Genomic DNA, 15,643 nt, shown 5'->3' on the forward strand with positions numbered 1-15,643 from the left:
TTACAAACATGAAATATTGTGAATCCTAAAAATGTATCAAACATAATTGTAAACATATCACGTTTCTGCCTTTTTACAACTTAAAGCTTTATTAATTAATTGTATTTGCCTTCTGGTCGGTTTCATAAGTCACTTAGTGTTATTTTTCTTGTTGCGCAACTGTCGGGAAGATTATTGAGTTCATACGTATGTTGTTCGTAAGAGTATTCTAATTAAATGATTGTTAACACGAGCATTCTTGTATCTTACATATCGTGCCGTTTTGTTACAAATGCATCATTGCCACTGTATGGTAACTACAACGGTAGCCGTTCGTTGAGGCTTCTTACAACAACTTTTGAAGATATTTAAAGTGTTATTTTCGAATACTATTAACACATTGGCATTGCGTTCTGAATGGCATTTAGCATAATGTGTCTTCTAAACTCGTAGAAATTCTCCAGTCTCGTGTCAGATGTCGTAAAATTTCTTTTTTGTAGTAAGTTAGTGGATTTGAATACGCTTGATTATAATCTCTAAACTAAGTATACATAAGCTCTAATATGTTCTACTAGTTAGTCAAAAGGACACGAAACATGGAGTGTGGTAGAAAAATGAATGTAACAGTTTGAATAACAAATGTATACTGGTTTGAATAACTTAATTTTGGACGTTTGCGGTATGAACTTGCCTTTCTAACTGCAAATTGTAAGATAATGATGTTTGATTCTTAGAAATATTTTAATATGTTTTATATTGAAAACGTAATATGTTAGTCTAGCATGTTCAAATATATCTTCCAACAAACCTAGCTTGAGCATAAATTATTTATTGTTAGATTTATGTTCTTATAGAGATGTATGCCTCCAAAGAAATACTTATAGCTCGAACAATATAAATTATTAAATTTACTGGTATGTTTAACAAAACCAATGTTATTACTGCCAATTTGGGAGTCTCTTCCAATGTTATTAGACGACCTGAAAAAGTTGATATACTGGTAAACATTTAGCTGCAAGAGTACAATACAATACAATACAATGTGTGCCGTAGCACTTACCCAAAGAAATCCTCGTGGAAAGATACCTGTAAAGACAGTTAAGTAATGTCTGCCAGAAATACGTTAGGTTGACCTATTTGTTGCTGATTTACAAGGCTAAAAGACGACTAGGTTAGCATATCACTTTTTCTATGTCTATTACAAGGTTTATACTCTCCAGTTGTGTTTTGCTGATTGGTCAGAGGTGATTCCAAACTGCTTGTTTGTTTCTTCTATAAAGTGTCAATAAGTCAAGGCTTGTCTAAGCATTTCTGTGTGTACACATCCATGCATACACTGGTAAACACCTTTCATTACACTTGGAAATTCAAACGCACAAGCCTAGAACCTATCTGTATAATAGCGAGTAATAATATATATTAATATTTATAACTATGCAGTGTGACTAGTTTTCGTCATGAAACTTGATACATGTGATTGTCTTTATATAGTAATATGTTGCTGTATTACTAAATATTACAATTACAGACCAACAAGAGCATATGCAAAAATGCTTCTTCATTCTTCTAATCCATTTTACATGGTGACACAATTGTAATAATTTTAACAACATCTTTTGAAAGAGTCATTTTCGTTTTTTATTTCCATAATCTGCAATTTTTATCATTGAGTAATTTAAACTGGAACGATTTGATTATTTTAAACCTTAGAATAATGCGTGGAAACGCTATAAACTTCTATGTAAAAATACGTGTTAGATGGTAGAAATTAACAAAACGGTTTTGTCTGTTTGCTCGGGAGAAGCCATATTGGATAGACCCAAACACATGACTACTGGTGTAGTTGCCATACAGTGATTGAGTGTTTTAGGGAATCACATGTCTGTGATGATTTTAGTTACACTGCCTTGTGACTTTGAGGGGCGAATACTGAGGTTCGTTGTGCAACAATAACTGGACAAAAAGCCTAAGCGTTATTTTTGTCGCATACTTTTACAAGACAGTGCCCCGCTGAATGTTTTATTGTTATCGAATAGTTTCATTGTGTCTGTGAATTTTATGCAAATGTTAACCATTTATACATACCTACATCCACTTCTGAATGTATTTAGTACGTTTAAGAAAGGCCCTTACTTAGAGAGTGGCTTATTTGAATGGCTCTGTGTTCTTGTTAATGTGCCCCCAACCAACAAAGCTTGCAAAAAACCTAAGGAGAATGCAACATCAATAAACAATTCATATTAATTGCAGTGAAATTGTTTCTTGATATCAAGACCAGTAGTACTTCAGTGAATGTAAAACCAGATAAACTGAAGTATCGAATTTAACTTGCTACACAGTCATTTATATTTAATTTATATCGAATCTGCACAATATAATAAAAAACGAGTAACAAATTCGATATGCCGTTAAATTGTCGCAACATTAAGGCTAGCTATTTAAACGAAATAAGGGGGCCTCCGTGGCCGAGTGGTTAAGGTCGCTGACTTCAAATCACTTGCCCCTCATCGATGTGGGTTCGAGCCTTACTCGGGGCGTTGAATTCTTCATGTGAGGAAGCCATCCAGCTGGCTTACGGAAGGTCGGTGGTTCTACCCAGGTGCCCGCTCGTTACGAGATAATGCACGGAGGGGCACCTGGGGTCTTCCTCCACCACCAAAGCTGGAAAGTCGCCATATGACCTAAAATGTGTCGGTGCGACGTTAAACCCAACCAAAAAAAAAACGAAATAAAACAATCGAGCTTTAACATCTGAAATTGCATGGAAATGAACAACTATTCTGCAGTTTCAGACAGTAAATGATGATGTTAGTAGCCAATTAAAGCGAATAAAATCTCAAGCAAGGTTAATTTATTTGACCTGTTCTGGCTTTTAAAATTAGAGCCTCAATAAGTGTTTCTGATAATTGCTGAAGAAAAAAGTTATATGAAGTGCTTGTTTATTTTCAGTTCAATTTCTTTACTCCGCTGTTATCTTCGGAAGCTATGAATTCATTTTCCTGCGTATGTACAATGGTATGACGTTGTTTAATTGCAGTAAAACATTAATTTGTGCCATTTACCGAATTCTGTAAAATATGTACTCTGCAATTATCATATTGCAGAATCATAGCAGTTTTATATTAAATTATTTAATTTGATTTAGTTTCAAGTTTATTTTGTTAAAGCTTTTTTTTTGGTTGGATTTAACGTCGCGCTTTGTTAAAGCTGTAGACACTTCAATCAAAGTTGCAAATATTTGTTCTGTATTAGCAGTATGTAAATAGGTATAAGTATGCATCACTGTTTTAGGATAAGTTCGTCTGATGATGGCAACTCTATAATATCAAAAGATAATCTTCCCAAGGCAAGTCCAAATGCAGCAAAGTAAGTTTAATGTTAAACACTGCACATAATTTGTCAGTGCTTGTGATATATGGAACGAAATGAAAACTGAAAACTTAATGAAATTCTCTCAGAAATGAATAAATACAAAGGTTAAAACATAATGAAACATAAGTATGATCAAACAACTTCACATTTTCGTAAATGGCATACATTTCTGCGTAAAGGTAGAATCAAATAAAGCACTCGGAACATGTAACTGGACAAACGAATTGACACTGTAAAAGAATGATACAGAAGACAGTAGTGTTTAACTCTATTCGAAGAGAAAATACGAAAAGAGAGTGCTAGGGACGTGATGGATGTTGTATATTATATTTAAATAATCAAATGGCCCTATGTAAATACTCGATCATTTTTAGGTCATTGTTTTTGACCAATAATTGTTATGCTTCTTGTCAAGTCTTCTTTAGTTATGAAGTCTCTTTTGTTTGCAGCTAATAAAGATTAAATACAGTTACTACGCTGTAAAGCAAGATTAAAAACTGAACTTTTAGCATTCTTGCAGATTTTGATGTTTGCATTTGTCAAAAGTACAACATGCGATAAATTAAGAGCAAAGTCGTGGCCTATATGTTTGTGTTTTTTTTTAATTGCCGACGTCAACAGAAATATCTGTCTTTGAGAAGGAACTTCTTGGATGTACTTTTAAATAGGTGTTTAAGAGAAAACACAATTATCAATACGATTTCGTTTTGGTAAGAAAGCATAAATAATAATATTTAAAGTATGTAAGGAAAACATATTTCTTTTACTCCTGTTGTCTGCTACTTCGTGCTTTCTTGAGTTCGTAGAAATGTGGATAGCTCACAAGCGGAGAGAGGAAAGTTTCAGCATAGAGAGATGCTGACCCTCTATATCGGTTTACTTTATTCAATTACTTGTACTTTCATGACCAATAAATAGCTCGGTATATATTTACTGTACTAATTTTTTATTGATTGAAGACCATCTATTGAGTAAGCCCATTTTGTTTGCAGTCATTGAAAGAAAATAAATTGGCCAATTTCAAGAACTAAAACATATATGTAGTCTTATAGCTATATTACTGCATTTTTTATATATTTAATAGGAATTCAGACAGGGACATACCGGTAGTATCAGATAACCAAAAACGTCTTATGAACGATGACAGAAAAGAAGATAAGGACTTTTGCTCAACAAATGCTCAAACTACTCTCAGCACAAAACGTTTGGAAGAAGATAAACGTCAAGAGGAAACCATGGCGGTCCATCTCAGACAATCATTGGAAAAAAACAACCAACTTTTAAAACGGTAACTATGCATTATTTCTAGTTGTATTCTATTGCTTTGATAAACTGACTTTTTCTCTCATCAATGTTCTGAATGTTCATTTACTCAAAATATTTATAGAATTTAGTATGATATTCAGAATGTATAGCTAGTCATTTCATGTTTCTACGAATTATGCCGATACAGAATCCGAGATCGTTATACGATATATTAACTGTAATTAAAGGGACAATCTCGAGACAATTATATTAGTCTGGTGGTTTTAGCCGCTGTGTTAATGAGGGCCGGAATGTTATTGCTTGGAGACAACGACCTTATTACAGTATTTACATTCCAGGTTCAGCTGGTCTCCAAAAATATATAATCATACAGATGCCTCTCAGATTAAATGTCACAAATATATGTCAAATATCAGAGTAAGTCGTAAAAAATATAACTAAACATGGTCATTTTACCTACTGAAAAGATACGTAATGTTGCATATAAAAGGGTATTATTTATCAACTACAAAAAATGCTTACTTTTATTGATAAACCAGTCGATCATTTTTTTAAAGAACAGGAACAGAAATGAATTGCCTATCAATTGTTTTTTCTCTGAAGTCTGTCTGGAAAACCGTTGGGGCATTACAGAAGATTGCCAAACCACCCTTCTCCATTCTTCTCGATTTTTGCATGCTCAGACATCTACTAAGTGACAGACCAGTTAGTCCATTTACATATGTTTATCTCCCATCTTTTTTTCTGTTTCCCTACTCTTCGGCCTCCCCGCACAATGCAAGATTCTTTTAGCAAGACTATATCTTGCAATGCGGTTGTGCCATTTCAGTTTCTTTTCTTCTTTTCACTACCGTTAGTGATTTTCGGATGGTCCTATGGCTTGATTGGATTCTGGCTTTTACCTCTACGTTGGTGATTCGGTCAATCTCCAGTAGCATCGTATTTCTAGTGCCTTGGTTCTTGGTTCTAGTTCTGAGGTCAGGTCCATGTTTCACATGCGTTTAAAAATATAGACAATACAAGGGAGCGCATCAGTCTGATCTTTCAGCTGATTCTTATTTGCATATTATTCTGGATAGTCTTTAATTTGGCCAGGGCTGCTGATGTTAGGGCTATTCTGGCGAGAACTTCGGGTTTTGATCCCTCCTGTGATACAATAGCTAGTAAAAGTGTCTAGGATCTTTCCATTTATATTGATGTCTTTGGTGATACCGTTCCTGTTGTTTGCAATAAGCTTTTTCTTTTCGGCACTGATTTCCATATTAAAGGCTTCTGAGCTGCTGTTTATTCTTTGTGCTAGGATAGCAAATTCTTGTTCACTGCCTACTAAGCTGTCGATGTCATCTTTTGAATCTATGTAAAAGTAATACTAGTAATAAGAGAAACTCAAACTAACTTAGAAATATGATACTAAGTTTAGTAAAATGTACAGCCTAAGTCAATCGAAAGTTTCAGGGCGGTATTGATATTTTGACCAGTATCTTTAGTTATTTTAATTTTAAATCAATGAAAAGGTTTGAAAAAATACCTTGAATATAGCCAAAGTAGGATACGATAACGGCAGCGGATTAAATCGGCAATTTGTATTACGATGACTTCCTCGTTGATATACGTAAACAATGATTCAACTCTGAGAACTACCAATTCTTGGTTGCGTGCAACTATATCTCCAGTGATCAACCCAATAGCATGAACAAAGTGCATAGGTTTTAAAAAATTTAACATTTACATGTTTTTACGCTTAGATATACCGTAAATCTAGAATTATTTTAGCGCGTTTTAAATTAGCGCCTTTCGTAGTATATTTCCGTGAAATAAAATAGCCTCGAAAAACTCTGATCTAACAAAGCTTCAGCTTAAACAGATCGCTATAAAATGGTTCTGTGCTTAAACATACCTGGATATCACTAACTCATATTGTAGTACCACAAGTCTACATTATTTTTCAATTGATTGAAATAATGTGTAAGAGTAGCAATATGGAACAGTAATAATAAGGACCAAATGCAATTTGTTCTTTTACTTATTTATACTGCTATCTTACATATTGACATCAGCATTTTGATATTTGAAAATTTTTCATACATTTTTATACGTTCATGCTTTATGGCCGTTGTTCTGTCCGTCCATCCATCGTCCATATAATTTCTTAAAAGAGCATCTCCTTCTAAACCATCAAGTTAATTTCAGTTAAACTTCATGGTAAAGTACTTTAGTCGTACCCTTTCAGATTCCTTCCAGTCTATGCAGAACTCTGGTTGCTTTCAAGTTTACAATAAAACGAAACAAAAATAAAGGATTCCGCTAAAAGAAACCGATTTAAAAATAATTTAACAGAAATGTGTCTTTGGGTAACACCCAGTCAAATTCATTCAGCTAAGTATGTTTTTAACAAAACATGTCTACTAGGGGACGAGGCTTGTCATACCTATACGGTCTATACGGAAAACCGCTGACCCGATATCAAAGAATGTCACAGCGCAATGTTTCTTTAGAGACGCTTTGCGAAATCCTTCAACTTATTCTGTTTTGATGACATCACAATCGCAAGGGGACGGGGCAAGTTTTTTCCTAAATGGCTATACGGAAATTGCTGCAAGGGGACTTTGCTAAATTTTCTTATACGGCTGTATGGATAGTTTTGAAAATGTTCCCATCTTAAATAACAGACACGATTTAAAAATAGTTCTACAGCGACGTTGCTTTGTCAAAACTTTATCAATTTACTCTTCCTAAATTGGTCTTAAAACGACATTTCTTACTACTGCGTGTCTGATTTTAAAATGATTTCGGGGCAATGCTTCTCTGGTGACCCTCTACCAAAATTGTTTAAATTGCCTCGTAGACAAGAACATGATAGAGGTAGGACATGTATATTTTCCCTATCTGTATAGGTTGTAACAGTAATAGCATTAAAAGCCGTCTTGCCTAAATAAAATAAGGTCAAAAACAAGTGGTTCCTGGATGTCAATCTACAAACAACTGTTCCAATTATTATATCCCCGCAAAACAAAGTTTCCTTTTGGGTTTTTAGGGGGTGGGGTGGAGGGGGGGGGGGGTAGGGGGTGGAGGTGGTATATAGGAGTGAGCTTGTCGGTCGGTCGGTCTGTCTGTCTGCTGGTTATCATGGTTTCCGGATGATAACTTATGAAAGGCTTGACCGGTTTTAATAATCTTTGGTACACAGGTGTAACATCAGAAAATACAGGTCAAAGTTAACTTTGGTGTCGGTAGGTCAAAGGTCACAGTAACCATGAACATTTAAATGTTTTTCGGATGATAACTGAAGAACGCTTAGGCCTAGGATCATAAAATATTTGGTACACAGTTGTAACATGATAAAATATAGGTCAGTAATCAAAGGTCAAAGCAAGGGGCGACCATGAATAGTTAAACGGCTTCCGGATGGCAACTTGAAAACGCTTGGGCTTAGGATCATAGATTTTGGTACACAGGTGTAACACTTTGAAATACAGGTCATATTCGACTTTGAGGCTAGTAGGTCAAAGGTCAAGGTCACTGTGACTCGGAACAGATAAAAGGTTTTCGGATGATAACTTGAGAACACTTTGGTCTAGGATCATAATTTTGTACACACCGTAAAATGCAGGTCAAAATTTACTTGAGGTCATTAGGTCAAAGGTTAAGGTCACAATGACTCGGAACGGTTGAACGGTTTTGGGATGATAAATTAAGAACGCTTGGCCCTAAGAAGATACATTTTGGTAAACAGGTGTAACATCATAAAATAAAAGTCAAGTTCGACTTAGAGATTAGTAGGTCAAAGGTCAAGGTCACAAAATCACAAAACATTTAGGCGGTTTTCGGTTGATAACTTAAGAACGCTTGGGTCTAGGATCATGAAAATTGGAGGTTGGTTATGACCAGCAGATGAACCCTTATGATTTTGATATCATTAAGTCACAGGTCAAGGTCGCAGTGACTCGGAATATTTTAACGGTTTGCGGACAATAACTTTAGAATGCTTTAGTATAGATATTTTCTGTATAATAACTTGAGAACGCTTGGGCTGAGGATTATGAGACTTCATAGAGAAATTGATCATTACCAGCAGATGACCTTTATTGATTTTGAGGTTTGATTTTGAGGTCAGTAGGTCAAAGGTAAAGCAAGTTCTGTTTCGACATTGGCTTAGTTCTGTGAGAAGGCCATATTGTGGGGGTATAATTTGTCACTCCTGTAACAACTCTAGTTTCGATTTGTCAAGACAAACATGACATTCAGAGCTAAAATTTTACAAATATCTCCAAACGATATCTCCTTTTAATTTTGGTCCGATTTTTCGCTCACCTGAACACAAAGTGCTCAAAGGTGAGCTTTAGTGATTGCCCTATATCCGTCATCCGTCGTCGTCCGTCAGTCGTCCGTCGTCAACAATTTGACTGTTAACACTCTAGAGGTCACAATTTTGGCCCAAATTTAATGAAACTTGGTCACAATGTTACCCTCAATAAAATCTTGGACGAATTTGATATTGGTCATCTGGGATCAAAATCTAGGTCACCAGGTCAAATCAAAATAAAATATTGTTAACACTCTAGAGGTCACAGTTTTGGTCTAATCTTAATGAAACTTGGTCACAATGTTACCCTCAATGAACTCTTGAACGTGTTAGATATTGGGTGATCTGGAATAAAAAATTAGGTCACCAGGTCAAATCGAAGGAAAAGCTTGTTAACACTCTAGAGGTCACATTATTGGCCCAATCTTAATAAAACTTGGTCAGAATGTTACCCTTAATAACATCTTAAGACATTTTGATATTGGGTAATCTGATGTCAAAAATCAGGTCACAAGGTCAAAGCAAAGGAAAAACACTCTAGTTAATACTCTAGAGGTCACTATTTTGGCCCAATCTTAATGAAACTTGGTCGGAATGTTACTTTTGATAATATCTTAGACGAATTAGATAGTGTATCTGGGGTCAAAAACTAGGTCACCAGGTCAGATCAAAGGAAAAGCTTGTTAACACTCTAGAGGTCACAATTTTGGCCCAATCTTAATGAAACTTGGTCAGAATGTTACACTCAATGCAATCTTGGATGAGGTCGATATTGGGTCATCTGGAATAAAAAACTAGGTCACCAGGTTAAATCAAAGAAAAAGCTTGTTGTTAACACTGTAGAGGCCACAGTTATGACTATATCTTCATGAAACTTTGTTAGAATTTTAGTCTTGATGATTTTAAGGTCTGATTTGAATCTGGATTATGTAGAATTAAAAACTAGGTCACCAGGTTGAATCAAAGGAAAAGCTAGTTTACACTGTAGAGGCCATATTTATGACTATATCCTAATGAAACTTAGTCAGAATGTTAATCTTAATAATCTATAGGTCACGTTTAAATCTGGGTTATGTGGGATTAAAACTAGGTCATTAGGTCAAATCAAATGAAAAGCGACTTAACACTCTAGAGGCCACATCTATGACTGTATCTTCATGTAACTTAGTCAGAATGTTAATCTTGATGATCTTTAGGTCAAGTTCCAAATCTGGGTCATGTGGGGTCAGAAACAATGTCACCAGGTCAAATCAAAGGAAAAGGTAGTTAACACCTCAGAGGCCACATTTATGACCATATCTTAATGAACTTTTGTCAGAATGTTAATCTTGATTATCTTAAGGTCAATATGTCAAGTGAGCAATACAGGACCTTCGTGGCCCTCTTGTTAGAAAGTTTCACAGAAACGATTCTTGGTTGACCATTTACCAAGAGTATTTCTCTGATACATTAAAAAAGAAAATATATGGCCACCAAAGATTGTACTTCTATTCAAAATTTGCAGGTCAGTTTTCAAAGTTATGTGTCAGAAATGTTTCTTGGTATGCCTGTAGGAGTTGTGAAAGCATTACGGTCCTCTAGTAATAGATGTCTTCATTTCTTCATTGTATATTTGTCTTATTTATTTTTCATTATCTTTGTTTTCTCTATACAATGTATACAAGTTGATGTATGGTTTTGTTTCAGTTCATAGGACATAGGTTTACGTTAGACATATTAATGATTCCATAATTTTATTAGCTGCAGTGATATTCAGAAAGACTACGAAAATGTTAAAAAGGATTATGAAGAAATGGAGAGGAAGTACGAATCTACTTCAAAAGAAAATGCAGACTTATTGGAGAAGAATATAAAGGTCACGAAAGAGTTGGAAGCAGTGATTCAAGCATCCAAAGATTTAGCGGAAAAAGATATAGAAAATCAGCGGTAAAGGTTTAAAATGTAACTGTTAGTATATTTCATAGCTGTAGTTCAACATAATAAAATAACGTGTAATTCTAAATTTCTTAATTATTCCATCTGTAATTAATATAAATTTATTTGAAGCAAGGCGAAAATTAATGTGTGCATTCTTTTGATTTATATTACAGGACGATGTTCGACTTGAAAACTGACCTGTCAGACATTAAAAAAAGGTACGACTGTAAAATCATGCTTTCCAACATAAAATTTATTCGCATTACACTGCTTCTGGCGTTTGTAGCGCTTGTTTATTTATTCAAACGGAATTCCGTTACGAAAATGTTAGATTCTCACCTTGACGTCTATCAAAGAAAAAAAGCATGCAGCTGCTGACAAAACTTACCGAAAACAAAATTGTAAAATCAAATTATACGGGTCAGCTAGATAGTTTACAATTATTATAATATAAGTTTAACGTCCGCATTCTGTCATTCGAACTTAAGACGCAGATTTGTGGATAAAGAAGCAGAGTTGTCAGACCGTGTTAAGGCAGCAGGTCTCTTAACTAATGTTTTAGACATTTCAAAATGCTACCATTTATATTTCATTGACATACATGTACAAAAAATCAGTACGCACCTAAACAGATGCAACTAAAACGTATTTAGGAATTAAGAAAAACATACACCGACATCGAAACACAGTATTCATCTTTTTTCTTCGATTTTTCCAGTAATTAATGGCACATATATCGGTTCTCTAACTGTTGATGATGTATGGAAACTTGTATGTTTATTGTCAAAAAGTTTTACAAAAAGCATAATTTGACTTCTTCTTTTATATATTTTTGCTTTCGCCATAATCTATATGGAGGCAAAATTAAGTTTGCGCCAGTGTATTCTTCCCGAAAACAGCAGAAATCATTACAAAAAGGGTTAGATATCGCCCACTCATAATGTAAAGACACGACGATAAATAAGAATATGAGAAAGATCTGGCTTTTTGATTGATTTCATTTTTTGTTTGTTTGTTTGTTCCGTTATTTATCCCAGTACAAGGAACTTAAGAAAATACTTCTGTTTTAATTTGCCCTTTTGATGTGCATATAGGTACATAGGCATCGCATTTTCAATCGTTCTTTCGCGCTGCATTTCTTGTAATATCTTTGAAACGGGGTCTACAAGACGAGACAATGAAAACAACAGCGGTGGAGGGGTAGGTGGTGAATAGGGGAGTGAAAGTTCGAGACTACAGCACAATATCGTTTTTGTCCTCCAGAGAAGCGCCTTTATATCATTCGCATAATTTATTATACTCGTCTTCAATAAAGAGGCTCAAATTGATAGGCTGCCCGATTTTCAAAAGGCATTACTTTTGTTACGTCAACGTAACAAAAGTAACAGAAAACCAAACAGCAACTATTAACAATATACAAACATTTATTTATGAAAGTAACGATTCAGATAGCTTAGAAAATTTCAAATGGCCATAAAATCCAATCTGTGTAACTTTTTAAATCAACAATTTTAATTTAAGTCCTTCAAATGTTAAATATCCAAATTGGTAATATTTTGGTATTCAGAAATAAAGGAAAGTTTTCAAAAATACAGTAACTTTAGGTTCTACACTGACAACACACAGCTTCCTATATAAAGTATCAGGGAAGGTTCCAGAAGTTTAAAATATCTAAAACAATAAAAATAAAGTCTAGATTAACAAGAACAATCCAGACTTTAAAAACAATTGTCATCCCTGTTTATATGTATTGTGGTGGAACATTCTTTTCACTGATAAGTCAAGCTTGTGTATAGATATTCAAGAATAGCACTGGCAAGATTAGCGTTACGCGAATTACTGCGCCAGACAGCCTGTAAGTTTACAAAAGGGCAGTGTAATGCCACGGGTCAATATATCATGGCACCGCAAAATATCTCTGACAGTGGTTGAAGGAAATATTTGACGGTTTGACGATACGCTTACGAAACTTGAATTAGTTTGTTATGTCCTTTCCTTCTTTCATCATGACGCCATGTTGCTAGTGCCACATTCAGCCAGAATAACATCTGAGTTCTTGGGTCGAAACAATGTTCAAGATTTTGCTCTAGCCAGCGTGTCCTCCAGAACTGATCCGAACTCAGAATCTATGGAACAAAATTCGAGCGGCGAGAGTACAACGGACGTCATAACAATTTCACTCAGGCACTGATATGCGGAATCAAGTACAAGTCTGCAGTACGAGGCATAACCAGCCTATAGTGTATGCAGACTGCGGTCACACTCGTTACTGAGTTTAGACAATATCAGTTTCACTCCTCCTTCGTATAGGCATTAATATTGAACTAAAGTAAAATACAATGTAGAAAATGATACTAGAAATTTCATGAAACGTTTTTTGAAAGCCCGTTTAACGGATTTCTGTCTCTATGGGGGACACATATTGTTTTTGCCTTCGCCGTCTGTCTTACTGTCCGTCCGCATTAAGCTTGTCTGGCTTTCACAAGTCAGACTTCTGGGAGGCTGCGTTTTTGGTACGTGGCATTCCCTGTTCGATATTTGTCTTTGTTTTTTTTCTGGCCGGATTGTTACTTAAATACTTAAGGTAACAGAAAAAACCATCAGCTAGTTACAAGAACAAAGTTTATTATGAAAAGTACTTTGTTAAAACCCTTTCGCTGCCTAGGACCCAATAACGTTATGTACACTGTATTTGCCAAGACACTTTCCTGGAAATCACCTTGGTTTTGACAGAATAGTTTAGAGGCAATATTGTTCACAGAAAGTATACAAAACCTATAATTTTTAGAAAGAAAAATAATAAATGCATACAGATGAACAAATTTATTCTAAAAAGTCTAGTTTTACTTAGAAATATGCCGACGTAAATGTGACACGGGTATACTCGTCATACATGTAGACAGCGAAGAGGCTAGATGGGGAAGAATCACCGTAAACAGCTATAATTTTTTTTAAAGAATCTGTTTGGTTTCTAAATAAATATTTAGAAAACAAAGAAATATGAAGTATCTAATTTCGTTATCGAATCTTCTACGTTTAGAGGAAATATTGGAGTTGTTTTGTCTACTTTACCCTGCAGTTGAATCGCCGTCCACCATTTTGAAATGTGGAAATTTACAAGTCAATTAGGTCATTATGGGCTTTTCTATGTACAGTATTCTAAAAATACAATTTTAAACACAGATGGAAAACATTCTTTTAATATGATTGGTTGCTCTGGGATAAATTCATGTATGACCAAATTACAGAAAGATTCCGAATTACAACGATATGTTTCACATTATTATTTACACAATATGCAACATTTGACAGCAATGGTCTACGTTATTTTTGAACATCCCTCGTAAATAAAATCATACTGTAGGTTTTGCCCTGTCCTAAGATAGGCCAAGCTTTACAGTTAACAATAAGATAAAATACAAAATAATAAAGTAAAGCCAAATGGGGAATGGTATGCACAGAATCCAAGATTCAGTGTTTAGTTCCAGTGAGTTATATATTTTTTTGAATGTATTCACCAGTAAATCGCAATTTTAATCTCATAATAAATCAAGTTGAAAATGTTAACGTTTGCATTGAATATTCTCTTAAATAGATATAATGATATGGCACAACAGAAGTCTAGAGTAGAAAACCAGTTAAAAGAAGATCAGAAGACATGGACTCAAGAAAAAAACAAGCTGCAAAAAGACCATGAAAAACACAAAAAGGATATGGAAAAAGCAAATAAGGCGTAAGTTGTATTATCTTTTTTGAATTATGTATTTAATATAACTTTAGATATAGTTTTAATACAATCTCCGATATGGAAACAAAGATTTTATGCTACAATTACAGAGAATATGTTTTGTAAATACACGGCTGCTATTCCATTGGTGCTAGCTTCAGTTGAATTGCGATACCTTCGGTGAAAGGTTTGCGCACGAAAAATAGACAATTTTATGGCAAGTGATTTCATTTCTCAGTATAATTTTGTCACTGGAACAGGAAACTAATAATCGGGCTTCGTAGTCCGACCTGTATATTAAAAAAGTTTTATCCTGGAAAAATTTCTTCTTAGATACTGAAAGAATACCTGAAGTATGATGAAAAATATACGGCATTTTAGCTCACCTGTCACGTTGTGACAAGTTGAGCTTTTGTGATCTCCCGTCGTCCGTCCGTCCGTCCGTCCTCTGTCCACAATTCCTTGTGAACACGACAGACACCACATTTTACAATCAATTTTAATCAAACTTGCACACAACTTTTATCGGCATAATGTCTCGGTTCCTTTCGAAAATTGGCCAGATCCTATCATGGGTGTCAGAGTTATGGTCCCTTGGAGGGCGAAATTTTGCTATTTTTGCTTGTGAACACGATAGAGACCACATTTTGCAGCTAATTTTAATCACACTTGTGCACAATTTGTATTGGCATTATATCTCGGTTCCATTTGAACACTGGCCATATTCTGTCATGGGTTCCAGAATTATGGCCCCTTAAAGGGCCAAAATTTGTTATTCTGGCTTGTGAACACAATAGAGAGCATAGTTTGCAATCAACTTTTGGTACGTGGCATTCCCTGTTCGATATTTGTCTTTGTTTTTTTTCTGGCCGGATTGTTACTTAAATACTTAAGGTAACAGAAAAAACCATCAGCTAGTTACAAGAACAAAGTTTATTATGAAAAGTACTTTGTTAAAACCCTTTCGCTGCCTAGGACCCAATAACGTTATGTACACTGTATTTGCCAAGACACTTTCCTGGAAATCACCTTGGTTTTGACAGAATAGTTTAGAGGCAATATTGTTCACAGAAAGTATA

General features: G+C 34.9%; 1 protein-coding gene across 1 annotated transcript in view; it reads left to right on the forward strand.

The window, feature by feature from the left end:
- The window catches only part of LOC128553549 (thioredoxin domain-containing protein 2-like), a gene marked incomplete at its 5' end in the record, with an annotated part of 31,131 nt that extends 16,557 nt beyond the window's left edge, over nt 1-14,574 (forward strand). Inside the window, 4 exons of the mRNA XM_053534732.1 lie at nt 4,436-4,639; nt 10,661-10,846; nt 11,011-11,055; nt 14,433-14,574. Of these exons, the coding sequence (XP_053390707.1) occupies nt 4,436-4,639; nt 10,661-10,846; nt 11,011-11,055; nt 14,433-14,574 (577 nt within the window). The remainder of the gene's footprint in view (nt 1-4,435; nt 4,640-10,660; nt 10,847-11,010; nt 11,056-14,432) is intronic.
- Between the last annotated feature and the right edge of the window lie 1,069 nt (nt 14,575-15,643).

The sequence above is a fragment of the Mercenaria mercenaria genome, unplaced genomic scaffold, assembly GCF_021730395.1.
Source record: "Mercenaria mercenaria strain notata unplaced genomic scaffold, MADL_Memer_1 contig_3934, whole genome shotgun sequence".
NCBI lineage: Eukaryota > Metazoa > Mollusca > Bivalvia > Venerida > Veneridae > Mercenaria > Mercenaria mercenaria.